At 50.2% G+C, this 25,565-nt stretch overlaps 8 protein-coding genes across 8 annotated transcripts; 4 read left to right on the forward strand and 4 right to left on the reverse strand.

Annotated features, from left to right (window-relative positions):
• Positions 1 to 521: 521 nt before the first annotated feature.
• Positions 522 to 2,156, reverse strand: PSV08DRAFT_28297 (major facilitator superfamily domain-containing protein). The gene is made up of 3 exons (XM_014221135.2): positions 1,913 to 2,156; positions 1,758 to 1,855; positions 522 to 1,701 (listed from the first exon to the last, which is right to left on the reverse strand). Exons 1-3 carry the CDS (start codon positions 2,091 to 2,093, stop codon positions 631 to 633), a joined length of 1,350 nt encoding a protein of 449 aa, XP_014076610.1. The 5' UTR covers positions 2,094 to 2,156; the 3' UTR covers positions 522 to 630.
• Positions 2,157 to 3,181: 1,025 nt separating this feature from the next.
• PSV08DRAFT_385538 (uncharacterized protein) lies at positions 3,182 to 4,286 on the reverse strand (the record flags this gene model as incomplete). Its single annotated transcript, XM_014221136.2, has 3 exons — positions 3,182 to 3,835; positions 3,888 to 4,061; positions 4,119 to 4,286. 3 exons carry the CDS (start codon positions 4,284 to 4,286, stop codon positions 3,182 to 3,184), a joined length of 996 nt encoding a protein of 331 aa, XP_014076611.2.
• A 707-nt stretch (positions 4,287 to 4,993) lies between these two features.
• On the reverse strand, positions 4,994 to 6,244 carry PSV08DRAFT_174684 (pyridoxal phosphate-dependent transferase; the record flags this gene model as incomplete). Its single annotated transcript, XM_014221137.2, has 1 exon — positions 4,994 to 6,244. One exon carries the CDS (start codon positions 6,242 to 6,244, stop codon positions 4,994 to 4,996), a length of 1,251 nt encoding a protein of 416 aa, XP_014076612.2.
• Positions 6,245 to 6,872: 628 nt separating this feature from the next.
• PSV08DRAFT_385541 (uncharacterized protein) lies at positions 6,873 to 14,492 on the forward strand (the record flags this gene model as incomplete). Its single annotated transcript, XM_014221138.1, has 1 exon — positions 6,873 to 14,492. The coding sequence occupies one exon, from the start codon at positions 6,873 to 6,875 to the stop codon at positions 14,490 to 14,492; it is 7,620 nt and encodes a 2,539-aa protein (XP_014076613.1).
• A 584-nt stretch (positions 14,493 to 15,076) lies between these two features.
• On the forward strand, positions 15,077 to 17,204 carry PSV08DRAFT_385548 (uncharacterized protein; the record flags this gene model as incomplete). The annotated part of the gene is made up of 1 exon (XM_014221139.2): positions 15,077 to 17,204. One exon carries the CDS (start codon positions 15,077 to 15,079, stop codon positions 17,180 to 17,182), a length of 2,106 nt encoding a protein of 701 aa, XP_014076614.2. The 3' UTR covers positions 17,183 to 17,204.
• Positions 17,205 to 18,633: 1,429 nt separating this feature from the next.
• PSV08DRAFT_174790 (glycoside hydrolase) lies at positions 18,634 to 19,820 on the forward strand (the record flags this gene model as incomplete). The annotated part of the gene is made up of 3 exons (XM_014221140.1): positions 18,634 to 19,155; positions 19,209 to 19,600; positions 19,664 to 19,820. The coding sequence occupies 3 exons, from the start codon at positions 18,634 to 18,636 to the stop codon at positions 19,818 to 19,820; spliced, it is 1,071 nt and encodes a 356-aa protein (XP_014076615.1).
• Positions 19,821 to 21,860: 2,040 nt separating this feature from the next.
• PSV08DRAFT_348185 (cytochrome P450) lies at positions 21,861 to 23,679 on the reverse strand (the record flags this gene model as incomplete). Its single annotated transcript, XM_014221141.2, has 4 exons — positions 21,861 to 22,021; positions 22,084 to 23,068; positions 23,150 to 23,416; positions 23,509 to 23,679. 4 exons carry the CDS (start codon positions 23,677 to 23,679, stop codon positions 21,861 to 21,863), a joined length of 1,584 nt encoding a protein of 527 aa, XP_014076616.2.
• Positions 23,680 to 24,356: 677 nt separating this feature from the next.
• Positions 24,357 to 25,543, forward strand: PSV08DRAFT_399461 (Alpha/Beta hydrolase protein). The gene is made up of 3 exons (XM_014221142.2): positions 24,357 to 24,849; positions 24,900 to 25,378; positions 25,427 to 25,543. The coding sequence occupies exons 1-3, from the start codon at positions 24,585 to 24,587 to the stop codon at positions 25,481 to 25,483; spliced, it is 801 nt and encodes a 266-aa protein (XP_014076617.1). The 5' UTR covers positions 24,357 to 24,584; the 3' UTR covers positions 25,484 to 25,543.
• The last annotated feature ends 22 nt before the right edge of the window (positions 25,544 to 25,565 follow it).

A 25,565-nucleotide genomic window follows, 5' to 3' on the forward strand; every position in this document is an offset into this window, starting at 1 on the left:
GACATACCCACCCTTGTCGATCCATGCGGTTGCCGAGGGAAGTGGATCCCGGGGCCCGAAAACGGAACCTAAAGACTTACCCGCCCACACCACTGCAAGCCATGCAGTGGCTAATATGCATATGCTGCATTCCGACGGCAGTTTCGAGCTCCAGACAGCATGCTGTTGGGTACTATCACTTCCCTGAAAATTGTCGGTGTAGGTGTGGTATAGTGGGGTTCTGACGAAGACGAAGCCGAGATCTGTCAGCCGCGCACTGAGATCCAATCCCGACCAGTTGAACGCGTAGCCAAAGAGGCTTATTCAGAGGATTTTCATGTCGCTCAAATCTCTTTGGGCAATAGAGGTCAGGGTTTTGTGGCCGCGGAAGGAGAGGCGCGGTGGAATTCCGCCTCGTTGACATTCGGATTTTGTCGAATAAGATAATGAGACTGAAACAAAGGATACATGGGCTGCCGATCACATGATGCGTTCAACTGCAGCGTAAAGTTGCCAAGATGGCGAATTATTATATTACATCATAGGGAGAACGTGCAAGTTGAATGCTCATTCCTGATGGTTCTCGATGGTATTACCTCTGTTACTCCCCACGATTGCGGATGCAGTAAACTTGATCTAACATCAACATACTTATAGCCAACCAAGGTAGTCGAGTACAAAGTTAGTCCCACTAAAAAGGGCAGTCACGCCAGAGTAGACGAGAAGTGCTCCATATCCACTTCCGTAGCCTGCTGAAGCCTGTCCTCGCCAAGGCTCGCCCTCTACAAGCGCTTCGCTCAAGGGTCCAGAGATGATATTTCCGATACCTCTGGCGAGCAACAAGTAGCCCATGACCACTACTGGGTCGGCCGAGCTGTGGCCTGCACTCTCGCCCTTCTTGGCAACATCTCTCATGATTCCTGGATAGACAGAAGTCCAGCTTCCCGCGAACAGGCCGTAGAAGATGCAGAACACGTAAAGAACGGGTAAAGATGTGGCGAGTCCCCAAATAACAAGGACGGACATTGTGGTGCCCAGAGCAGAGATGACAATGCACGTCGTAACTCTGAGTTTATCCGTCATCCAACCCATGATGACGCAACCGATTGTGGCAGATATGTTGACCAGCATGATGGTCAATGTTGATAGAAAGTCGGATGCACCAAAGATTCTGCGGGCATAAGTGGGGAGGTAGATACCAGGTAGGAAATAGCCAGTGGCTTGTATGAAGTTGAATAGTTGATGAAGGGCAAATAACTTTGACATGAGGTGGCGCACATTGAATGGTGATATATGTGTGGTTGCCGAATTTGGTAGCCTGGGCCTGATGAAGAAGGACAAGGGCAGTGTGGCAACAAAGAAGATACCAGCCCAGATTCTCGTAGCCGTCTCGAATCCGAGGTTGTTGAGAAGTACTTGGAGAACCAGGGGAAGCACAACACCTCCAGTGCCTGCGGCGCTCCACATGACGCCGTAAGCCATGCCTTTGCGTTTGGCGAACCACTCGTCGATATAGACGACGCAAGGACAGTAAGCGAAGCAGCCGCCGATTCCAAACATGAGGCCCTGAGTTCCAATGAGTTGAGGAACCGTCGTGCAAAAGGAACTCATTGCCATGGATAAAGTAGAGGTGAAGAGACCCAGAAGCGTAAACCAGCGGGCCCAGCGGGGCAACAGGCGGCAAAGCATGAGAACAAAAGGTGTTCCCATGTAGAGGGTTCCCTGTGATATTGCTGAGTTTTCCATAGCAGAAGATGGATGCGTGGAAGCTCGCTTACCAGAGTAGTGGTACCAATGACTGCAATGTCACCTGAACCTGCAAATGGCTCATGGGTGGTATAGAAATCCTGGAATACGCCAAAGGAGAAGCCGAATCCTACCAATGACTGTATAAGCTTGGGGAACGCATGAAAGCATACGGATAGATACTTACCAAATACAAAAGCCTCGACAGCCCAACAAGCAGCTAGGAACAGCCAGGCTGCCTTTCCGCTGTCGACTGGCGGAAGCGTGCTTTCGTCGTGGGTAGCCCGAGGGTCAGACTCTGTGTTGGCCGCATCCTGTGAATGGCGGCTAGAGTCGAGGGTGTCGAGCTCGACGGCTGCTGGAGCCATGTCAACGAGTGGTTTGCGAGGGAAATGGCGATGGCCGTGAAGCAGGCGACGAGAGCATGGCTGCTAAGGGCGTGTATGTACTTTAGAGCCGTTGGCGAATGAAGGTTGTTGGAACAAACGCTATGTTGGGGGCTGCAAACGCGACGCGGTGGCTGCTTGGCCGTCATGTTGACGTCACGCATCCAGCGGAAAGCCATGGGCTGACTGCGCTCCCACGAGTTGAGATATTCCCCGATGTGGAAGGTGTTGGTTTCACCATTCGACGTGTTTGGCAGCCACCGTCTGATCCCTGTTCGGATGTCCGAGGAGGAGGATTTGTCTGTCTCCGATCGATGATGTTGCTGCTTGGCTGCGAGCCCCTTGCTTACCTTCACCATCACAATGCATCCCTCCTAACGCTAACAAGACACAATTACATGGCCACCCTAGTATGGAGCCTCCATGCCCACCAATCTCTGGACTGTTACACAAGTCTACGCACCGAAACGGACAGTGCAGGCACCTCGTGTGCTCCAACATCTACCACAGTGCCGCAATCCCGCATTGGCGCTGCATACTAGGCGAACAAAGATGAATTGGCATTGGCAAGTTCGTACATTTGTGCATATCTGGCTCGCTTCCAACTGAAACCATTGCCCAGAGATGAATACCATTTGATCGCTGGTCGCCTTACAAGCGGCTCTATATCTCGCCTCGGAAGAGGCTGCATAGCTGGCCTGAGTGGTTGCATATCTCCTGGAGACGGCGAACGAGTGCCTCATCTAGATCCAGTCTAGATTCGACCAAATGAGGAACCGCTTTACAGGGCATCTGACTGGGTTGTACGCCCGCATCGTGCTTGTATAAACATCGGGCATCCTCGTCAACTAATTACGTAGCTATTCGGCATACGCACCACCATCTTCCTTTCGTATTTATCCTGACCACTAATTTTAACCTGAACGTCACTCTGAAAAAAAGACGTCACAGTTTAGAGACACATCAGCAATGCATGGCAAGAAAGAGCACCAGGCAGATGCACAACAGGATGGCCATCTCCCAGAACAAGACGTCGATTCTCCAGAACTACATACAAAATTCAAAAATGACTAGTACATGATTGCAGTACGGCGTCGGTGGTACTCAAGCGCAGTCATCTCCTCATACTTGGACGTGGTGCCCTTTGGCACAAAAATAGGAATAGGCCCAGCAGACGTCTTGCGATTGGCCTTCAGGAAGAATGCCACCGAGTACCGCTCCGGCAACGTCCCGTCTTCCGTCTCACCCGAAGCCGCAACTTGATGCAGCCCAGCGGGGATCCTTCCGTTGCTCCATCGCTCAAGTGTGTCCCCAACATTGATGAGTAGCTCCGTCTTTTCGACAAGGGGCACAGATACATACCCCCCAGGATTGTTCTTGTCCTCGATCTGGAGACCGCCCGTGCTACCCTGCGCCAACAGAGTTAGGATACCAAAATCAGTGTGTGGCCAGATGCGCTTTGATTTCCCATCCGCGAGCTCCTTCACGTTGGTTTCTGGGTAGTAGATCATTCTGATCTCGCTCGCGTGGCCCTCGCATCGATTGACGAGAGCGCTCTTAGGTAGATCCAACGCGATCTCCAGAGCTTCCATTAGCTGCAGGGAGAGGTGCTGGCTTTTGATGAAGTATTGCTCCATCCAGTCCTTGAAGCCGGGGGCTTTTTCCTCGGATGGATATACGTTTGGAAACTCGGGGTCATCGACGGGTCCCATGTCGAAATGCTCCTGCACAGTCGCTTAGTACGTGTTCAACATCATCAGCAATGAGAGTGCTTACCTTCAGGTCCTTTAGACCCTCGTTGTTGACCCTGACCATGTTGATCACTCCTGGCGTGTTCAACGTCGCAGTGGTCTCAGCGCCGATGCAGCTCCATCCGCGTTGCGGCTTGGGACCAATAACGTTGGCAAACTCTTCTTTGCTTTCCCGGGGAAGTGTGAACAGATTGCGGCTCTATGTATCGTCAGTGATACTCGAAACCAAGTGAAAAGGGTATATTGTCGAGACTACCTGTTGGAACAGTTCAGAGTTGGTCTTGTCGTCCAAGCCATGGTTGATCAGCTTGACAAAGCCAATGTCAGTAATACCATCTAGGAATCCCTGACAGAATTCCTTGCGCTCTTGATCAGTCCCGGTGAACTTGGTGAAGTCCAGCGTTCGGACGTTCATGTCGATCATTTTGGCGGTGATATTTGAAAATTTCAAAGTAGATTGAAGCAATGTTCGGAAGACGAAACGGTGATGAGTGCCTTGTTTCCACAGTTCAAACCCAGACATTATGCACGTTTCATTCATTATTTAAACAAAGCATTTTCTGTTGAGAGGCAGCTGGCACAACCTCAGTCGGTTTCTCATCGTCGATGTTTCTGCCATCCTCACCTATGATGGTGCTGACCCGGAGTCGGCGGATCCACAAAAGGATTTCACGCACGTTATCCGATCTTGCATCCGTTGCTCCCACGACTGTTTCGGCTGCAAGGTGAGATCTCGGAACGGTCATCGGACTTCCGAACAGGGATTGTATACACAGTACTCTATCACCATCTCGATCGGTCTTGGCATTGACCAAGCAGGTGGTGATGAGAGGCTCCATGGCTTGATTGCCAATTCGTCCATTTTGTTCCAATCACATGGCAAAGCATCTACATTGGAAAGGCGTTTGCAAATTCAATCATGAAAAAAAAGCGACTAATTAGTTTTCCAATATGCACGTCTCTTATTGTATTGCTCATCATGAGTAAACTCTAATGCTAGCAAGTGTACAATGTGTACGTTCACGCCTCCTGCAATCAATTGTTTGAAAAAAACCACTGTTTCAGTTACGAATATGCAAAAAAAAAACAATAGATTCAAAAAAAAGCCAATCTAAAACATGACAAACTACTTCACAACTTCCCACTGTCCCTAAACACCGCCCTAAAAAACTCACAAAGCCTTGAAAACGCCGCCTCACTAATCTGATAATGAAACACAATCCGCCCAAAAATCGGCGCCCCAATCTTAACATCAAACTTGGCCGCCATCCCATAAAAAACCTCAGGCACCAACCCCGACGCCTCAAGATCAACCCAAATGATATTCGTCTCCGTCGGCAACGCCAGCTTCCCACCCAACTGCTCCCACAGTCGCGACGCTCTGGCCGCCTTATCCTGCGCAGCTTTTAGTTTCCCTGCAAGGAAAACCTGATCGATAGCTACACGAGCCGGGGCAGCAATGACACCAGACGACCGCGTACTCCCGCCCAGCAGCTTGCGACTCCACTTTGCTCGCTGGATGAACGGCAGAGTGCCCGTCACGATGCTGCCAATGGGAGCCCCAAGACCCTTGGTAAAACACATCTGGATGCTGTCGAAGCACTCGCCCATGTCGCGCAAGGTGCAAGCCCCAGCCGCCACTGCTTCCCACAGGCGGGCCCCGTCGAGATGCATGTGGATAGGCGGGTTTTGAGCGCGAGCCCAATGGGAAATAGCACGGATTTCCGCCAGGGGCATGACGGTGCCCCAGAGGGTGTTTTCCAGGCTGATGATGCGGGTCGGGCAGTCGTATACGGTTGTGGTGGTGGTGGCGTGTTTCTGGATGTCGGCGAGGGTGAGGTGGTGGCCGTTTGATGGGACGACTTGTTTGATCATTGCGCCGAAGAGGCTCGAGGCGCCGCCGCCTTCGAGGATGATGATGTGGCCCCGGTGGTCGGCGAGGATCGAGTGCGGTGGGGCGCCTAGGGCAGAGCGGAGGGCGACTTGGTTGCCCATTGTGCCGGAGACGACTAGGAGAGCGGCCTCATGGCCTACGAGGCTGGCGACGTAGTCTTGGAAGGAATTCGTGGTTTTGTCCTCGTCCATGTCTCCATCGCCGAGAGATGTGTTGATGATGGCTTCGAGCATCGGTAGTGTGGGCTTGGTGAAGAAGTCGGATCGGAAGTCGTTGGATGCTTCTTTGTTGCATGCCCAAGCCAAATCAACAAAGGGTGGCTGTTGCTCTCCAGAATGTTCGAGAGTCATGGAAGTGTCTTTGTTGGCTTGACGCTTCAGACTGGTAGGGTTCAGACCAAGTGAGAAGTCCCAAGGTTCTTCTGAGGGAGCAGTCCGCAAACCGTCTGTGAACGGAGCAGGGACCGGAATCTCGGTTGCTACTTGCATGATGACAGTCTTAGGGGGTACTGTTAGAAGTCTTCTAACGAGTATGTCGAGGATGAAGAGAAAATAGAAGAGTAGCTTTCGATGGTAATGTGTGATGATCAAGAACCACGATATGATAAAGTGAAAGAACTACTAGGTAAGCCAAATGTCTTGACGAAATGTTTCTAGTAGAGAAAACCTTGAGAAGTACAACGTATGTTGCAACAATCTGTGTGTGATCTACGTCCTGCAAAGCCGGAGAAGGAATCAGTACCGACAACGATATGACATGGGTCATGTCCGGAGGCACCGATCTCATCCTCACCGACTGTCGGAGACTGGTTCGCATAAGCAGGTCCGGTTTGCTGATCATCGATCTACGATCCTGTAACCATCCCGGAGCTAATTTATGGAGGAATGGAATAGTCGCTTTGCCTGTTTAGGGTATCGGAGTCGGGTCGTACTTGAACTTTACCATTGAGGAATATGGTTGGGAACTGATATTACAAAGCCATATACTGCTCTATGAAGACCTGACATCGTACAAGGTGCTTCTATAGCTTCAGCATCACACTAAACGAATGAACAGTCATCCAGAAGAGGCCAAACCAAAGACACTTAACATTCACTTCTCAACCTCGATTAAACAATGGCACTCATTGAAAATGCCATCCCGCCCCCTTCGACTTCACATCAATCAGATACAGCCTCGTCTGCCATGAACAATTCAGTCTCACCTGAAGACTACCAAGCTATCATTGAGCGATACAATGACACGCTCGACACCACCATTCTCGGACACAGTCTGCCTCGCCTTCTCCAACAAACCGCAGAAAGGCATTGCGACAAGATTGCCATGATATGTGGGGACGAGAAAGTAACATTCAAAACACTCGCAACACTCGCAACACAACTTGCCCGCATTTTGGTAAACCGAGGCATCGGACGTGGCGAGGTCGTTGGTATCGCCCTGGACCGTTCCATCGACCTCGTCGTAGCGCTGTTGGCCGTAATGAAGACAGGCGCAGCATACATGCCCATCGATCCAGGATTCCCCACAGACCGCATCAGACACATGATCGAGGATGCAAGCCCGATACTGGTCATCGTCGGCGCTAGCACACGACTTGCTTCTCAATCCTGGGGATGCGCAACACTGGACCTTGATGAGACACGGGATAAGATGGCAGACTCGGAGTCGCAAATAAGCAGCGTAGATACGGATCCAGAGTCAGAAGATCTCGCATACGTGATTTACACTTCTGGCTCTACTGGCAAGCCAAAAGGCGTCGAGATCAGCCACGGAGCGTTGTCGAACTTTTTGTGCGCAATGCAACGGGAGCCAGGATGTGCAGAAACAGATCGATTACTTGCCATTACAACGATATCTTTCGACATTGCAGCGTTAGAAGTCTTTCTTCCGTTGTTGTGTGGCGCGACGATGATCATGGCCCAGGCGCACGAGGTCAAGGATCCAGAGGCCACACTCAGCTTGATTCAGCAACACGACATAACTATGATGCAGGCAACACCTGCGACATGGCAGATGCTACTGGATGCTGGTTGGAAAGGAGATCCGCGTCTTTCCAGGATCTTATGCGGCGGCGAAGCGCTGTCTCGTAGGCTTGCAGACCGGCTATTGTTGTGTGCAGAGTCAGTGTGGAATATGTATGGCCCGACGGAGGCGACAGTCTGGGCGAGTATCTGGAGAGTACTTCCAGGAAAGAACGTGGTCATTGGAAAGCCCATCACCAACTACCGACTCTACGTTCTCGATGATGGCCTTGAGCCAGTATCCTTTGGGTGCGCTGGCGAGCTTTACATTGGCGGAGTAAGCTTGGCCAATGGGTACCACAACATGCCCGAAGTTACTCAATCACGTTTCGTTCAAAATCCCTTCCACAGTGGTCTGATATACCGTACCGGTGACATAGCCAAGTTCGATGGTCCGGATAGGTTGATCGTATTAGGCCGCGCCGATGGGCAAGTAAAGATACGGGGTCATCGGATTGAGCTGGGCGACATTGAGGCAGCAATAACCGACCACAGTGACGTCCTGGATGCTGTTGTGATTAGCCGGGACGATAGACTGATAGCGTACTGTATAAACGTCGATGGCGATAGCAGTGACGAAACCGAAGAGAAACCGGCACTTGAGAGTCTATTGCGTCCATGGTTAGCGCAGCTTCTACCAGCGTATATGATGCCAGCTTTCTTTGTCAGCCTCAAATCATTTCCTATGACGCCGAACAATAAGATTGATCGAAAAGCCCTACCAGATCCAAAGATTGTAGTGCAGCCCAAGATCAGCAGGCCGTTGACCGATATGGAGGAGAAGCTCCGGCTGATCTGGTCAAGAGTCTTGGGACACGACTGCATCGGGCCCGACGATAATTTCTTCGAGATAGGCGGCGACTCTATGCGGGTCGTTCGGATGCAAAAACAGGTGCAAAAGCTGGTTAGCTGGAAATTATCTCCAGCCCGCCTTTTCCAACACTACACTATCAAGACATTAGCAACATATCTAGAAAGGGAGGGCGAAACTACACCGGACCCTACCACTCCACAGAGCCATCGCCCAAGGCCATACGACGAGGATATCGCTATTGTATCGATGGCATGCAGGCTACCAGGTCAAGTCTCATCCCCGGAAGAGTACTGGGATCTTCTCGAGCATGGTGCCGATGTCATAACCGACGTGCCAAAAGACCGTTGGGACGCCGATGCTTTCTATGACCCTAATCCAGGCACTCCAGGTAAATCACACTGCCGGAGAGGTGGGTTTCTTGCTTCTATTGATGAATTCGATGCATCGTTCTTCGGCATCTCGCCCAAAGAGGCGCGTGCCATGGATCCTGCACAACGTATCATGCTCGAGACGTGCTGGGAAGGCTTTGAGCGGGCCGGTTACACAGATAGACAGCTACGAGGTAGCCGTACGGGCGTTTATATGGGCGTCTGCAGCATTCCTGCACATTCGACGGCGCTGTGTTTGCAAGAGCTTGGCGGGTACGATGCAACAGGCTCAGCAGGAGCCACTATGTCTGGTCGCCTGTCATATGCGCTTGGCCTCGAAGGGCCAGCCCTCACGGTAGACACGGCGTGCTCCTCGTCTCTTGTGACCACACATCTGGCGTGTAATGCACTTCGTCAAGGCGAGTGTGATATGGCTGTGTCCGGTGGAATAACACTTTTGCTTACTCCTGGGATGCACGTCGAGTTCAGTCAGCTCAAAGGCATGTCTGCTGATGGGCGATGCCGAGCATTTGCAGAAGACACACAGGGTACGGGCTGGGCTGAAGGCTGCACAATGGTGCTGCTGAAGCGGTTGAACGACGCTATCCGAGATGGCGACAAGATCCACGCGCTTCTTCGAGGCACCGCTGTGAATCATGGAGGGAGAAGCGCACCGGGTTTGACAGTGCCGAGCGGAACGGCACAACAACGGCTTGTGCATGCAGCATTAGCTTCAGCAAATCTGACACCTGGCGACATTGATTATGTCGAAGCACATGGCACTGGAACTAAGTTGGGAGATCCCATTGAGGGAACAGCCCTAGCCGAAGTGTTCAGCGGAAGTCGATCAACTGAATCAGAGCCGCTGTGGATCGGTTCAGTAAAATCGAATATTGGACACACACAAGCGGCGGCTGGTTTGGCTGGACTGCTGAAAGCGATTTTAGCGATGCAGCATAACAAGATTCCCCGGACTCTGCATGCTGAAAAGCCGACATCAGCGGTGGACTGGCAAGGTGCTAACATGGCACTTGTGCAAGAACCTCAGCCATGGCTACCACAAGCAGATCGGCCTCGAAGAGCGGGCGTCAGTGCATTCGGCATTGGTGGCACCAACGCCCATATAATCATAGAAGAAGCACCGCCCAAGGAAGAGGTTTTGCACCCGTTGCTGGCTTCACTGCCAGCTGGGTTTCCATTCCTGCTTTCAGGCCACACCGATGCCGCTCTTCGCCAACAGGCCGAGAAACTGCGACGATACATTGATAGCGCAAAAGAAAATCACACAGATCGTCTCAGTGACGTGGCTTTCTCACTGGCAACTACCAGAAACCATTACCGGCGGCGAAGAGTACTCCTAGCCAGAGACAAGGCAGAGCTCATGCATAAACTCGGTTCCATAGCTGGGACAAGTCAACATCCCGCCGATCCATGTATAGCAGTCCTTTTTACCGGCCAGGGAAGCCAAGTTGCAGGCATGGGTAGAGACCTATACGATTTGTACCCCGTATTCCGCAAGGCTGTAGATGAGATAGCGGCTCATTTTACTGAACTAGAGATGCCATTGAGGGAGGTGATGCACGCCGCTCTAGATAGCGAGGCTGCCACACTGTTGCAGCGCACAGACTTTGCACAGCCCGCCCTCTTCACGTTGGAAGTGGCTCTCTGGCAACTCTGGAAGAGCTGGGGTATAGAGCCCAATTACATCCTCGGTCACAGTGTAGGAGAGCTGTCGGCAGCGCATGTTAGTGGAGTCTTAGAACTCTCAGACGCCTGTCGTCTGGTCGCGGCACGCGGTCGATTGATGCAGGCTGTCCCGACTCGTGGCAGTATGGTTGCATTAGAGGCCAGTGCAGAAGAGGTGTCCAGAGCGATGGACAACATCGGGGTTATCTACAAGGTCGATATCGCAGGCCACAACACGCCAACGCAAACTGTGGTATCTGGCGACGGTGACGCTGTCGACAAGTTGGCGGCATACTTCACTAATCTGGGACGCAAGAAGAACGTACTCGGTGTGTCGCACGCCTTCCACTCGCACCATATGGACTGCATGCTGGCAGCATTCCAGGCTGTGGCTGAGAGTGTACAATTCCATCCACCAAAGCTGCGGATAGTGAGTAGCCTCACAGGCAAGATTGTGGAGGCGGATGAGCTGCAACAACCCGATTACTGGGTTTCACAGGCACGCGGTGCAGTTCGTTTTGCGGATTGCATCCAGGCACTTCACCAGCAGGGTGTCAAAATATTTCTCGAGTTGGGACCGCAAGCTGTTTTGACCGGACTGGGAGCGGCGTGCCTTGCAGCAGATCAGTCAATTGCCTGGTTGCCATCCCTAACCACGCGGAAGCCCGGCGCGTGGACGATGCAGAGCAGCCTCGCGGAGATGCATGAGCGCATGGTGCCTATCAACTGGCAGGCTTACTTTGAGCCTCTAGGCTTCTGTGAGCATGTGGAGCTGCCGACATATGCATTCCAGCGAGAGCGCTTTCCTCGCGCTCGCAGCAACATCAATGCTGGTAGTGTGCAACAAGACGATGAGGATCAACACCAGGCTCTCGGTGCTGCAGATCGATTCGCGTTTGAGGTATCGTGGCAGCAGGCTGACGTTTCGAGTTGGACCAAAGACGGCTCGTGGGGCTTGCTTTGTGCCAGTCCAGACAGGGAGCAACCGTGGGTAAGACGAGTCGAAGCGGGTTTGGTGTCTGCTGGTCTGAACGTGCAACGGATTGAGCGGCTGCAAGATGGCCGAGAGCTTGACGGGGTGCTGTGCCTGTGGAACGCAGAAACGGGCTCTGATGATGTCGCAGGCCAGGCACAAGAGCTGACCGTTAAAGGACTGGCGCAGCTGCAGAACGCTGTGAGCATACAGTTCACGCCGCAGCTGCTGTGGGTGACGCGACAAGCGGTCGGTGCTAGCGTGAATGCACGTGACGACAACCACTCTTCTGGGGCCGGACTGGCTGCCGGGCCGCTATGGGGCCTAATGCGGACGGCCCGCAGCGAGCATCCCGACCTGCATCTACGCCTCGTCGACGTCGACTACCATTACGACGACAACAATGATAACAATAACATCAACGCGGATACCCTTGCGGCAGCATTGGCGTTCAGAACGGAGCCTGAATGCGCAGTCCGCCACGGCCAGGTCCTGGTGCCTCGTTTACAACCCATCTCTATGCCACAAGAGCCGCTACCCCGTATCCAGCAGCAGCAGCCTATGGTCCGCCCAGATGGCGCCGTTGTCATCACGGGTGGGCTGGGTGATCTCGGTGCAAGAGTTGCTCGATGGCTGGCGGGCACACATGGCGTACGTACTCTGGTCCTGACCTCGCGACGTGGCATGGCAGCTCCCGGTGCGCAGGCGCTCGTGAATGATCTTGCTGCGCTGGGTGCAGAAGCTACCGTCGTTGCTTGTGACATAGCAGATCGTCATAGTGTTGGCCAACTCATGGCCATGTTTGACGGCAAAAAGACGCCTCTACGCGGTGTGGTGCACGCTGCAGGTGCCCAAGACAATGGCGTCCTTGGAGCCTTGACACGGCAACGATGTGCTGCCGTCTTTGCCCCCAAGGTAGACGGTGCGTGGCATCTACACCAACTGACCCAGCATCTCAGCCTTGACTTCTTTGTTATGTTTTCGTCCATTTCTGGAGTCTTGAGCATGTCTGGGCTCGCCAACTATGCTGCAGCAAACACCTTCCTGGATGCCCTGGCATATTTGCGTCGCGCCCAAGGTCTGCCCGCCACATCTGTGGCTTACGGCCCCTGGGAGGGTGATGGTATGGCAGCCAACATCGTTGGTCCCACTCGAGCACGTCTTGCTCAATCGGGCCTTGACATGCTTGCCCCGGAAGACGGTTTGGCGCTACTTGAGCATGCTGTGCGTAGTCGTCGTACCCTCACCGTCGCCGCTGCCTTGGACCAGCCTCGTATGAAGAACTATCACCGGGAACGAGGCGACAATCCTCCGTTTCTGCATTCCCTCCTTAGTGGGGGCAACGCGGTTGAGCAACAGTTGCATCCAGGCTACCATCTGCGTAAAGAGCTACTTCATGCAAACCTTGAGCAGCGACCTCATCTCATGTTGACTATGCTTCAAGATACCGTAGCCAAAGCATTAGGCTTCACAAAACCGAGTGATGTTCATGTCGATAAACCTCTACAGGACATTGGCATCGACTCACTCACTGCGGTTTTGATACGCAATCAAGTCGCTAACCTGACAGGCATGTCATTAACGGCCAACATCACATTCCAGCACCCGAACCTCAAAGCCCTTGGCCAGACCTTACTTTCAGAGCTGAATTTGGATGACAGCGAATCTGACTCCTCGCTGGGGAGTAGCACGGCAACTACCACGCTCATGTCCGACATGGTCCCGTTGCTTGACCTTGAAGCTATCAAGAGAGGTTGTGTCGATCCCAGTTTTAACTTTGAGAATGCAGTCGAAGCCCTCACGTCTCCTTCTTCTGTCTTTGTCACGGGTGCCACGGGTTTTGTTGGTGCTCACATCACACATGATCTGTTGGAGCTTGGTATCACTGTATACTGTTTAGTACGCGCCGAGACCTATGATGAAGCTATGGAGCGTTTGGTGGCAACCCTCGCCAGCTACAGCCTTTGGAGCCCTGAGTACACACCATTACTCCATCCTATTGTAGGAGACATGTCCCAACCTCTTTTTGGCTTGCCCGAACACAGCTTTGATTTCCTTGCCGATCATGTGGATGCCATCTGTCACTCAGGCGCACTTGTAGACTGGATGCGCCCCCTTCAAGATTACATCGGCCCCAACATGGTGAGCGCACATGAAGTTCTGCGCTTGGCCTCGCAGGGAAAGACTAAAGCGGTCCATCTTATTTCCACCATGTCCACGATACCCAAGTATATGGGGTACGACGTCAAAGAAGGAGATCAAGAATATGGATATGCTACGTCAAAATATGCGGCTGAGCGCATGATGGCTGCAGCACAGTGGCGTGGTGCCAAAGTATCCGTCTATCGCCTACCTTTTGTCACAGCATCATCTACCAGTGGCCGCTTCCGCCTCGACCGCGGTGACTTTTTGCACCATTTCATCGCCGGCTGTGTAGAAATGGGTCTCTTCCCATCCATCGACGCCACCCTCTCTGCAGTGCTACCTGTTGACTACCTGTCCAAAACCATCGTTACCATGATGACCAAGGACCTGCACCTCATCGGCCAAAACTACGACTTTGCCAACGCGCATGCACCCACTTTTAGCCACTTCTTCCAGCTCATGAGTGATGCAAGCACTGGCCAGGAAATTGTGCCTTTTCTGGCATGGAGAGAAAGAGCTCTCGACTACGCATTGGCCCACAGGTCTAGTCTGATTGCCCGCATCACAGCCCTGATTGATGGTGTTATTGACGACAAAGGTGCAACTGCTATGGTTACTGGGCCGCCCTTGAAGGACAATGTTCTAGGTTCTACTCACTTCCCTGCGCCCTTGGTAGATGTCGATTTTGCACAAAAGTATGTTCGTTGTATCAGTGCTTGTGCCTCTTAGCTGGCGTCACTTTCAGGTACATAAATTAAGTTTTGTAACATATGATTATGCTTAGACCTTTGGATGTTTGAGACATTCCATAAGATGGTAAAATTGAGATGCTTTGGAATGCCCCAAGTCAAATGGGTTGGACTTGATATAGCGACAGCCTTTGCTTGCTAATGGCTCCCTCTAATGTCCCAGTTTTCTGGGTAGCGTCTACTTAACAAGAGTAAAGGTTGATCTGACTGCAGAAGTTCAGTCACCTCTGGGCCGTCACCGATCATGGTGTAGTAATTGTTGAGCCACACTGCATTTCATTTCCTTACTGAATATAGATTTAAAGCTTCCCCGGTAAGCAGTAGGCATCCCTTCAGTGATACCTTCCTGAGAGTGTTAATTGATCAGGCTTTTTTGACGGCGGACATTGACGGTCAGATTCCCATCGGAACGTCCCAAAAACCCCGATCGCTTCCGAAAACTCACCCTAATCCAGATGTGGCATAGCATAGCACCATAATACTGTTATCCCCGCATCAAAACCAAACACATTAAGAGTTCAAGCAACTACTTCTCTTATCACTAGATTTTTTTGCAGATACGCAATGAACGAATCCGTCAAAGAACTTCATAAAGATCTTGCCAGGAAATACCGACAGCATGGCCAGCGTGTCGAGGAAATGTGGCGTTCGCTCAGCCAGGAACAACGCAAAAAGATCATGGAAGCTGGCTCTCATGATGGTGCTGTTCTGAAGCATGCTGAAGACACAAGCCTGGAGAATGTCTACAAGTTTATTCCTGAATGGAATCTACGCGACATCACGTCGCCGTCATCAAGCTTCTTTCTCGACATGCTTAAGCACCGAGCAACCACACCGCTGCAGGCACAATACACGACTGGCTTCAATGGGCGACCAGGAGATCATGCGCACATACTTGATATGATGCAGAGAAAGAACCTGAGTCTCAATGACGTCTCCCAATACAAGGATTGTTATACGCTTTTCTTGACGGAAGACGGGTACGGTGAATCTGTCAAGATCCATGCCGAGAAGGAAGAAGTTCTTGCGAACATGAAACCGGCTATGCAGGCCGGATTTATCGTACCTCAAGCTACTGGAGAGCTCATTCTCATGCGACAAATAAATCTGCTCCAACTTCTCAACATTGCAATCGAAGACATCCTCAATACTGCATCCACCACGCAAGCCCGGACGAAGCACGCAAAGAAGTCAAATGAGGATACAACTGCAGCGCTAGCAAAGTTGTCAGTACACTCACCTCCAAAGAAAGTAGAGCTTGTGGATCTTGCAGACATGGCGAAAGACCAACTATCGTCTTACGAGGATCTGGTTGCTCTTATTGCGACTGAGCCTACGGTTCTAACTCATGAAGTCAATTTTTCTTTCTTCAGCCGGCCGGAACTAGTTGCCGATGAGAAGGGACGCATGTTGCCTGTGCATACCGACAAATACATTAGCGGTGCTGTGCTCGAGGCGGTCCATAGCGTAGTGAAGATTGCTGCTACATGGCATTACATTGGACGTCTCTTGGATCTGCTGAAGGAGTCAACAGACAAGCAGTTCAAAGCTGTTATTCTTAGAGAGCTCTCAAACACCTGCCACTTGGAGTATTTGCGCGCTCAGGCTAGTTTCAAACGCAGCGTAGCTGTCGGCATGGGTAGCAGCAAGTGGTTCAAGCGCACGTCGACAAATGACATTGCGCGGCTCTCATTGAAACGAAATCCCGAGTCTTTGACGGTAGAGAACCCCCAACTACATTACATGCTCCGACTTTGTCAGGATGAGACAAACTGGTCGAACGCTGCACAATGGCTTCAAAAGCTGGCGGACCTCCACCGAGCCCATCCGCTCGAGCAAGACAACCTTTCCGAGCGAGAGTACGATTCGCTAGGCGACCTTGCAATCATAGTCACCTTTGTTCAGTCTCTCTCCTCAGTCGCACAATTACCTACGCCTAACCACAAAAAGAAACAACCATTTGTATCTAACTACACGGCTTTAGACAAAGAGTTTAGAGAGATGAAGGATGGTGTGGATCTCGGTGACTTGGCCATCCCAATTGACAACTTGCTTGAGCCAGGTATGGCCGAACGTGCGCTTATAAGACTCGATGAGTATATTGTAGAGAAGACCGGCACGAAGCTTGGTTTTCTCTACGAAGATCTAGTTGAAAGTTGTGTGTCCAACATCCATGAACAACATGAAGCACAGAAGACCAAGTCTGATAGAGTCCCGACTCAACACACGACGCCAGCAGCTCCCGAGAACTCAGAATCACCTATTCAGCAGCGCAAGCAGAAGGAAAAGACGCGGCCGAGTCAAGCTTCAATATACGAGTTCACACCACAAAACGCCAAAGACGAGTCGGCCGTTGAATCGAAAGAAAGATACAAGGTCAAGCCTTCCACTGCGAACGTCTTTTCATCGTTGTTCTCGAGATCCTCTACGGCTCGTAGCCCAGTTCGATGGGAAGCCTTCGTAGCTGCCATGAATGACGTGGACTTCTCATGCGAACCCAAGCTCGGCTCTATATACATGTTTGTCCCCTCGGATAAGACAGTATTGCGCCGAGGTATAACATTGCATCGGCCACACCAGGGAATCATCGAGGGACGGCTGCTTTTGGTCTTCTCTCGACGACTGAAACGGGTGTATGGCTGGAACAGCTCAAATTTCGAAGCAGCGTAGGTCTTTATAGCATAGATCAGAGAATGAAGTGTAGTTTTCCCAGAGAGGCAGCCAGAAGCAGAAGCCAAGAATGACGCCAAGGACCGGATACATCACGTGGAATAGGAAGTTCCCGGTCGCCTCTTTAGGAGAGAAAAGAACCGATGCTTAAAAAGGCTTGTGCACCGAAAAGAACTTTGCGGGCCTTTCGTCAGATGCAGGAGGCCGAAGGGAGTAGGCAGCATTGTTCAGATACCTCACATGAGTACTTTTGCTCAATGCAAGCTTCCAAAATAAGCACGGATTGTAAGCTTGCGCATATCTTGTGGGAATAGCGTAAACCTCAACTATTGGATTTGTTTGCGCATATCTTGGGGGAATAGCGTAACCTTCAACTATTGGATTTGTTTGCGCAAAATGTAGCTACGAGAAAGTGCCGGCCGGAATTGCGGACCTTATTCCTCCTACTACTGTCAAACGTAGTACCTTGTCTCTTTCCCCACAAATTCTGAATTGGGTGCGGATACTTACCTCCCAGCCAATCTCCCCAAGCCCTTGAGCAAACAATGGCTAGCAGCCGACGCTACAACGATCCGTGTACTCCGCAATTTGATCGAAACCCGGTAGAGACTGCATGATTCATGCAAACCGATGGGCTTCTGTGTCAGTGGTAGTGGATCGACGGCCCGGCAGTTTAGCCAAGCGTGAAACCATAATGCTTTGTCGCACCTTTAAGTCAAGGCTACTGAGTCAGTCGTGAATGGCTGCAACTGATCAATCATGTCAATTGACTTTGTATCTTTGTCGGATATCCTCATCGCACAACCACCCCCAGGCAAATACGCACGACCTTTTTCAGAGGCCAAAATTTACGCATCGTTCCTCGTAATCTCACATGTGCGAGTAGTAGGACTTTTGGCGCGTGATTACCACTGTGAAGTATGACCCCGGATTTTCCCAATAAAGCGCCGCTAGTGGCAGTTTCAACGTGTCAGCCGCGTCATCTCGGCTTTCACCCCTGTCTATGCTTTGGAAGATTCCTACTAGATGGCGACTAATGCACGTTTGAAGTTGATATAGTCAATTTTACTGACTCCAAGCTTCTCGAAGCCTGACCAAGCTTTCCCAAGCAAAGTCTTCGCAGGCCCGCCTTTGCATATCGTTGCATAATCTGTCACCCCATCGTGGCCTCCACCAGGGCCCGGGCCAATGAAACAAGACAGGATTTTGGCCCGGTAGTGCCTGACAATGTTTTGGTATCCACATTCGGCCTGTAAATTGCCAGGCATGGCTAGAAGTCAATATACCGGTGTTTTGCTTAGACGGATCAGAAGCGACACATGATAGAAACAACCTCATAGCTATATGCGCGTATAAAAAGCTCGCAGTTGTCCTGAACCATCAAGCCATCTTCACGCTTACACGCGTTTCACACTCCTCACAGTCGACCAAACATCCTCAACCACACAATCATGAAGGCTACATTGATCACCGCCCTCGCCGGAACAGCATTCGTGGCTGCTGCCCCTGCTAAGGTTACACCGAGAGCTTCCAGGGTCAAGTACGCAGGTATAAACATGTCCGGATTCGATTTTGGCTGCACCACCGACGGCAGCTGTGCTTTAACGGGAACCAACAAGCCATACAACTTCATTAGCGGCGGTACCGGTCTTGGTCAGATGAACCACTTTGTCAAGGACGATACCCTCAACGCATTCCGCTTGCCTGTTGGGTGGCAGTACTTGCTGAACAACAACCTTGGTGGTCAGCTGGACGCAAACAACGCCGGCCAATATGATAGCCTTGTACAGGGTTGTTTGAACTCCGGTGCCCAATTGTGCATCCTCGACATCCACAATTACGCCAGATGGAACGGCCAAATCATTGGCCAGGGCGGTCCAACCGACGCGCAGTTGGCAAACGTGTGGGCGCAACTTGCCACCAAGTACGGCAGTCACTCCCAGATTGCTTTTGCCATTATGAACGAACCTCATGTAAGTCTCAGCCCGTCTCCCGCAATATACCTCAAGCTGACAACGATTCCCAGGACATTCCCGACATTGTGCGCTGGGCCACCACCGTTCAGGCTTCTGTGACCGCAATCCGTCAAGCAGGCGCCACGAACAACTTGATCCTTCTCCCCGGCCAGAATTACACCAGCGCAGAGACATTTGTCTCTTCCGGCTCTGCCGCCGCACTCAGCGCAGTCAAGAACCCCGATGGCTCCATCACCAACCTCATCATGGACGTCCACAAGTACCTCGACAGCGACGGCTCCGGCACCCACACCGAATGCGTCACAGACAACGTCGCCACTGCTTTCCAGCCTCTCGCCACTTGGCTCAGGCAAAACAACCGCCAGGCTTTCCTTTCCGAGACTGGTGGCGGCAACACGGCTTCTTGCCAGCAGTACCTGTGCTCAGAGCTCAAGTTCTTAAAGTAAGCCTACCCTATGACGATCTGAAAGAGAAAAAAACGACTTCTTTTGCTAACTTCATGTAGCGCTAACTCTGATGTTTACCTCGGATACACCTCCTGGGCGGCTGGTGGCTTCGATAGCACCTACGAGCTCGATGAGACTCCCACTGAGAGCAACGGTCAATGGACGGATACCCTTATTGTATCCTCTTGCGTTGTTGGTACTTGGAAAGGCCAGTAGACGGCTTGATTCCCAACATTAAGCATCACAACTGCCATCCCGGGCTGTTAAAACTCCCCCTTCTTTTGTATATAAATTTCCGTTTCTTTGCTACTAGTGTTCGTGTTTTACCTCATCATGGTTCCCTCGGAGACATACCACGCACCAAAATTTGTATATACTCTCGGTTTTCGAGTCTTTTTTTTTCTCATGCAAAATCACGTGGAGACATCATCATCATGCACACATGCAGTCGATGATGAAACGTTGCCATCTATAGTCAGAATCTGATTCATGTCCTTCGAACCCACCCTGCTTACCTGTTACTGCCATAAACTTCTTCTAGATCCTGGTCCTCCAATCGTGACTGATGTTCGAAGTAATCGGGAACAATGTTTGGGCATCTAGCCTCACGGGATCAGGTTTAGAGTCAATATCCCAACTCTACCGTATGTCCCTGGATTTGGGATGATATAGCGCCAATCAGACTCGATTCTATGCGCTGCTTTTCTTGATGTGCGTGGAATTATGGTCCATCTAAGAGAAGCGACCTGGCTACTGACAATGCGCTAGACCTGGGAGACGGGATGAGGGGGGGTGGGGAGCTTCCCTGACATTGGTGTTGGGCTTCTGCATGGTGAGCGTGGTGATGGATCCAGTGAATTATTTCCATCCAAAAGTCTTCTTTGCTCATTTTAAGAGCCGGCCGTAGAATACTGGACATCATCGTAGACATGCTTTTTTTTGACTTTGATCGATATGTGGTCCATTATGGTGGCTGAGTGTATATCAACAAGAGGCTCAAGACGACTTTCGTGCAACGAGTGAGACGAGCAAACCTGTTTATTCTTTGTTGCATGCTGAAGGTTGACTTTTGGGTCCCAGTCATGGATCTTGACTCGAGCGGCTTTGGTTGGTTTGCTGGTTCGATTTTGAAATTTCGTTATAAACACTGCCAGAAATGTATTTAGAATTGCGCCCTGATATGGACGTTATGCTAAGTAAGTCCTTCAGCCTGTTGTTCATTTCATCTCATGCGATACAGAAAACTACTGAAGTTACCCTCCGCCTTGTCAGCATTGCATCGCATGCTCGTGTTGACGATGGTATCGTAAGATCTGTGGTCGCGAAAGTCATCAAACACGGCCAAGTATATCTTCTTGACTGTGGTAGTAATAATATTGGTTACGACACTGCAGCTGAACGGTTAAGACTAGTGTAAGCAATGTATGACCGGGCGTTGTGCATATATATTCTCAACTAGATCGACTCCTCTATAATTGCATATGTACATAGTCACAAATTATTTAGTCATTCGGCGATCTTTATCCTGGATGATGCAATAATTCTCGACAGGAATACTGGATAGAGGGTTCGACGTTAGCTTTGAATCTCACATGTTCTCTTTTTACCCCTCCTCCCTTCTTCTTGCTCCTACTTGCACACTCTATCTCTTTTAACGCATTATTCAGATGTAAGTTGGCAGCGTTGATCTTCTAAATCTTGAAAGCAAATTCAAGTCACAATCATTACTTGAAAGTAGTATATGGAGTCATCCTTGATTTGATCAAAGCATTGAAAAAATCCAAGCCATAGGTCGGAGCTGAATCGGTGTGGTTTCCAGTGAGTTTACAAATTCTTATTGTTCGCCAATAGTGCTTTGCCTAGTAGTGTTGGTAGAAACTGGGGCGCAGTCTTTCGTGTCCGGAGCGGACTGAGTGATGCTACTTAAATGCTCTTGATTTTAGGTTAACTAGATGTTACTGGCTTCCGCATTCTGAAAACGGTTGCTGGGGGACTATTTTGCCATTTTGAATTACAGCAGATGGAATCAACGTGGCCACAACAGAAGTGATCGGAAGTCATGGCGTGGCCAAAGCCCACTCCGCGCAAATGAGATATTCTGAGTCATCGAGCCTTTCAATTCCGCACTAAATAAGGCTTAACAGAAGACCCAGCACTAGCATGATTGGTGAGTTGGGAGTTTAGACTTGGAAGAATAGTAGTTTAGCTACATTTTGTACAGCATCTCTATCTTAGGAGGCTATCTGAGTACTTAGATTACCAATTTGTTACTGGCTTCATATTGACTTTGAACCCATTATATATCCGAGCAATGATTGCCCATTCCGTTTCCACCTCTTTCTCGTCTGCTGCTTTAGTTATCTCAAAGGTGCCCACAAGGCCAGCCAACATTATCTTAAACTCTGCTAACGCGAAGCCTAGACGTGTTTCTCGTCAGTTTCATGTCGATCATACTTTGGAGCAAAAACGGAAATCTTACTCTTTCCAATGCAACCTCTGGTACCGGATGAAAATGTCTGGAAGGCCAGAGCATCAGCGCCTCCATTGTGAGCTTCGTTGCCATGAAGCCATCTTTCTGGGTCAAACTCCCTTGCACGCTCTCCCCAAAGCTTCTTCGACTTGTTGATTGCCCAGTTCGGGATCAGAAAGTTTGTGCCTTTCTTGATGGAAATGCCGCAGAGTACCGTGTCTCTTACAGCCGTTCGCCTAGAGAACGGAGAAGGCCCATAGACCCTCAGACACTCTTTGCTGACAGCGTCAAGGTATGGCAAATTCTTACCAAGTGTGTACGCTGAGATTTCTTGTACCGAGTCCAGAGGAGGCAGCTGTTTGTGGATCTCGTCTCGTAGGCGTTGCTGGATATGAAGGTTCTCTGGTCTGGTTAGCGTGTAAAGCGCCCATTGCATTGCCGTCGCTGTGGTTTCATGCCCTGCCACCAGAAAGGTTCGCGCTTGGTTGACGATCTCATTCGTTGATAACTTGCCATACTGAGCGGCCACCGAAAGAATGTCTTTGTGAGAGGTTTTTTCATCGTCGTGTTCCCGGGTTTTTCGGGTCACTACTTCTTCAATATATCTCTTCACAAACGCAGAGCCTGCTCGAATCTCACGCGCTTTCTTTAGCGGCAGGAGCTTGACTGCCCACGTCGTGAAAAAGATTGAAAGCAAGAATATGATGTTGGAGGTATTGTCAGGCTCGAAGATGACTTGGTAAGCACGGCTCAGTTCATTGGTCGGGTCTGCTAGGGAATTGAAATCGATGCCGAGTGCCGCAATACCGATGATGTCTAAAGCGGCTCTGTTAACCCACGCAGTTATGTCAACAGCAATTCCCTGCTGGTCTTGCGAGGTATTTATTTCTTCTTTGATATAGGATACCATCTCGCGTGTCTTGGAGTAAAAGACAGAATGCAGTTGTTGAACATGCTTGGCGGAAAATGCTGGATTTAGCGCTTTCCGTTGTTGCTACGAGCAGCATCAGTTGCATCTTTACATCAACGCATAACGCTTTCATGTCTCTAGGTTAACGATGGTATAATGACTAACCTTGTGGTCTTCGCCGTCCACAGTGAGCAGGCCATCGCCGAGCAGGACCTTCATGAAATTCTGCACATTCGCCATCTTGCAAAAGTCATATGCGTTGGTCTGCAAAATTTCTTTAATGAATTCCGGGCTCGTGATCACCAGAACTTCTCTATTGAGAAGGTCGAGAGCGCGGAAAATGCCTTGATTGAGCGTGTTGTCAAGATATTCGAGGACTCTGCTGCCATTCTGGAGCGGCTCCAGTATGATGCCTATCCATGATTTGCGCTGCTGTTCGATCGTTAGACCAAAAACACTCATTTATCGTCCGAAACATACGAACTATTCTTATTCTAATTTTTCCTCTTAAAATATACACGTACCTTGGCTTGTGGGAGGATAAGGTAAGGGCTAGAGTAGAATGGATACAGGTAAACAGCCCATAGCAGTCTTCCAAATAATAGACAGCCAACGGTAATGAGAATAAGTGAAATTTTCTCTTGCGTTGGGTCTATCCAAAGCATCTCAAGGAATGCGATGGTTGATCGTATCATTGTGTAACGCTTAAAACGACTCGCTTTTGGTGCGTTCTTTTAATGTTGGCAAAGTAGTAAACAATGAAAGAGCGCATATAGGTATGTATAATGTATGTTAAGTCTAAACCAAACTGCAAACTCTAACTCAAGCATTTCATTTACCATTGTTTTCTTTCCGTATGTTAAGAATGTAACCTATTAATACTGTTAATGTAAAACATGATAGATGTTTCAGTAACCTGCGCCTGCACTTCTTCCTATCACGGTAGGTGTTGCGAATAAGGCGGACGGTGGTATAAGGCCGAAGTTAGCCCAATACAAGTACCCACAGTACGTCCGCCAAAATCGTTAGTACGTGGCCATCGGCATGCCCATCGCTTGGCATGAGGGGAAAACAGTCATGCCCACGACTCTTCTTTCTTGAGTAGTTTCCTAGCATACTTTAGAGCGCGTATATCACTATCTATCGCCGTGCCCACACCGCATTAATGCCGTAAATTAAGCCGGTTACAGGGTTTCGCTTACACGATTCCTTACACATGTGGAGAAAGCGCAAGCGCATACTAATACTAGTAATCGGATGGAGTGGGAACCCTAATTTTTAGGCGACCAACCCCGCGTCCGTTATCTCGTCACCTCGTGACCATGATTCTGCTGCACGGCCCGTTCCGGCAGGTAATGTTCTGCTTGCCAGTGAGCAAGGCAGCAAGAGACTTCGATAACCCGGGGTGTTCTGGACATGCTTATGCAGCTTAGTACGGATAAAGTATCGAGGCTGTTTACCGAGAACTGGGATACGTATCACTTGCATCTCAGCCCCCGGCGTCCTCTGCTTTAAATTCGTAATTAACAACCGTTTTCAAACTTTACTTAAATTTTCGTACTCGGAATAATACCTGCCTACATCTACATCCTCCCTGAGCATGTCTTCTTCTGTAGAAGTTCGTGCTAATCCTGCACTTATCCAAAAGGGAGACGCATCCCGTGCACCGCTCTTTCTTTTACATGACTCTGGTGGAACAGTTTCCTATTGTTATAGGCTGAGAAACATCGGCCGCACTGTCTACGCCATTCACAACCCATCCTTTTATTCGCAAACAAAATGGAAGGGAGGAATATTGGGTTTGGTGGAGGAATACATCAAACTCATTAAATCTGTGGTTCCATCGGGAGAGATCTTAGTTGGAGGTATACATTCCCACAACCTCTAGCAGTGTCGCATCAGCTCATGAATCAAGGTTGGTCCCTCGGTGGCCAATTGGGTATCGACATTGGACGTGTATTAGCTCGTAATCGACGCTCGAAATTGAGTGTGAAGGGCATTGTACTGATAGATACGATGTACCCGTACTGGGGTCCTCCAGAAACTGTCCATGCGGACGTCTCGATCGATCTCGTGCTCAAGAATATTCCATCTGATCTGAAGGAGAGTATGCTCCGCTGCATGGATTGGTCAAAGGAAGACTGCGATGAATGGGTTCTCAGAAACTGGAAAGGCGACATTGACCAACTCGGTGAGGTCGAAAGTGAAGAGCCTGCTCCTGCCGTCTTGATTCACGCGAACAAGTTGATCGTCGAAGAAACCTCAGCGGGTGTGAGGTGCATGGTGGATCAGTACAAGGACCAAAAGAATGGATGGAACTTCTTCCCTCATCAATTTATTGCCGCTATATGGGAAACTCCAGTACATCACTTCGGGCTATTCGAGGAGACATCTGTATGTTTGAATGCATCGTATATGAGAATCTTGGCTAAACTATTCCAGGTCCAAGAGACTACCGACATGGTAAAGCGGGCATGCGATCTTCTTGCTGAAGATTAAGATTGATGTTTTTGCAAAGCTATCTATGAGGTTCATATGGAAAAGAATCATACCGCTTCCAGAATTCGTTGACTCTACCAGG

The sequence above is a fragment of the Bipolaris maydis genome (genome assembly GCF_028858645.1).
Source record: "Bipolaris maydis strain C4 unplaced genomic scaffold PSV08scaffold_3, whole genome shotgun sequence".
NCBI classification, from domain to species: Eukaryota; Fungi; Ascomycota; class Dothideomycetes; order Pleosporales; family Pleosporaceae; genus Bipolaris; species Bipolaris maydis.

What these genes read in the sequence shown, in the direction of transcription:
- PSV08DRAFT_399461 (XM_014221142.2), top strand. Translation starts at nt 24,585, where the DNA reads ATGTCTTCTTCTGTAGAAGTTCGTGCTAATCCTGCACTTATCCAAAAG. An exon ending in GGGAGAGATCTTAGTTGGAG is followed by an intron (nt 24,850 to 24,899) that starts GTATACATTCCC and finishes TCATGAATCAAG; the next exon opens with GTTGGTCCCTCGGTGGCCAA. An exon ending in GGCTATTCGAGGAGACATCT is followed by an intron (nt 25,379 to 25,426) that starts GTATGTTTGAAT and finishes AAACTATTCCAG; the next exon opens with GTCCAAGAGACTACCGACAT.
- PSV08DRAFT_28297 (XM_014221135.2), bottom strand. Translation starts at nt 2,093, where the DNA reads ATGGCTCCAGCAGCCGTCGAGCTCGACACCCTCGACTCTAGCCGCCAT. An exon ending in TGTCGAGGCTTTTGTATTTG is followed by an intron (nt 1,856 to 1,912) that starts GTAAGTATCTAT and finishes AGTCATTGGTAG; the next exon opens with GATTCGGCTTCTCCTTTGGC. An exon ending in TCATTGGTACCACTACTCTG is followed by an intron (nt 1,702 to 1,757) that starts GTAAGCGAGCTT and finishes GCAATATCACAG; the next exon opens with GGAACCCTCTACATGGGAAC.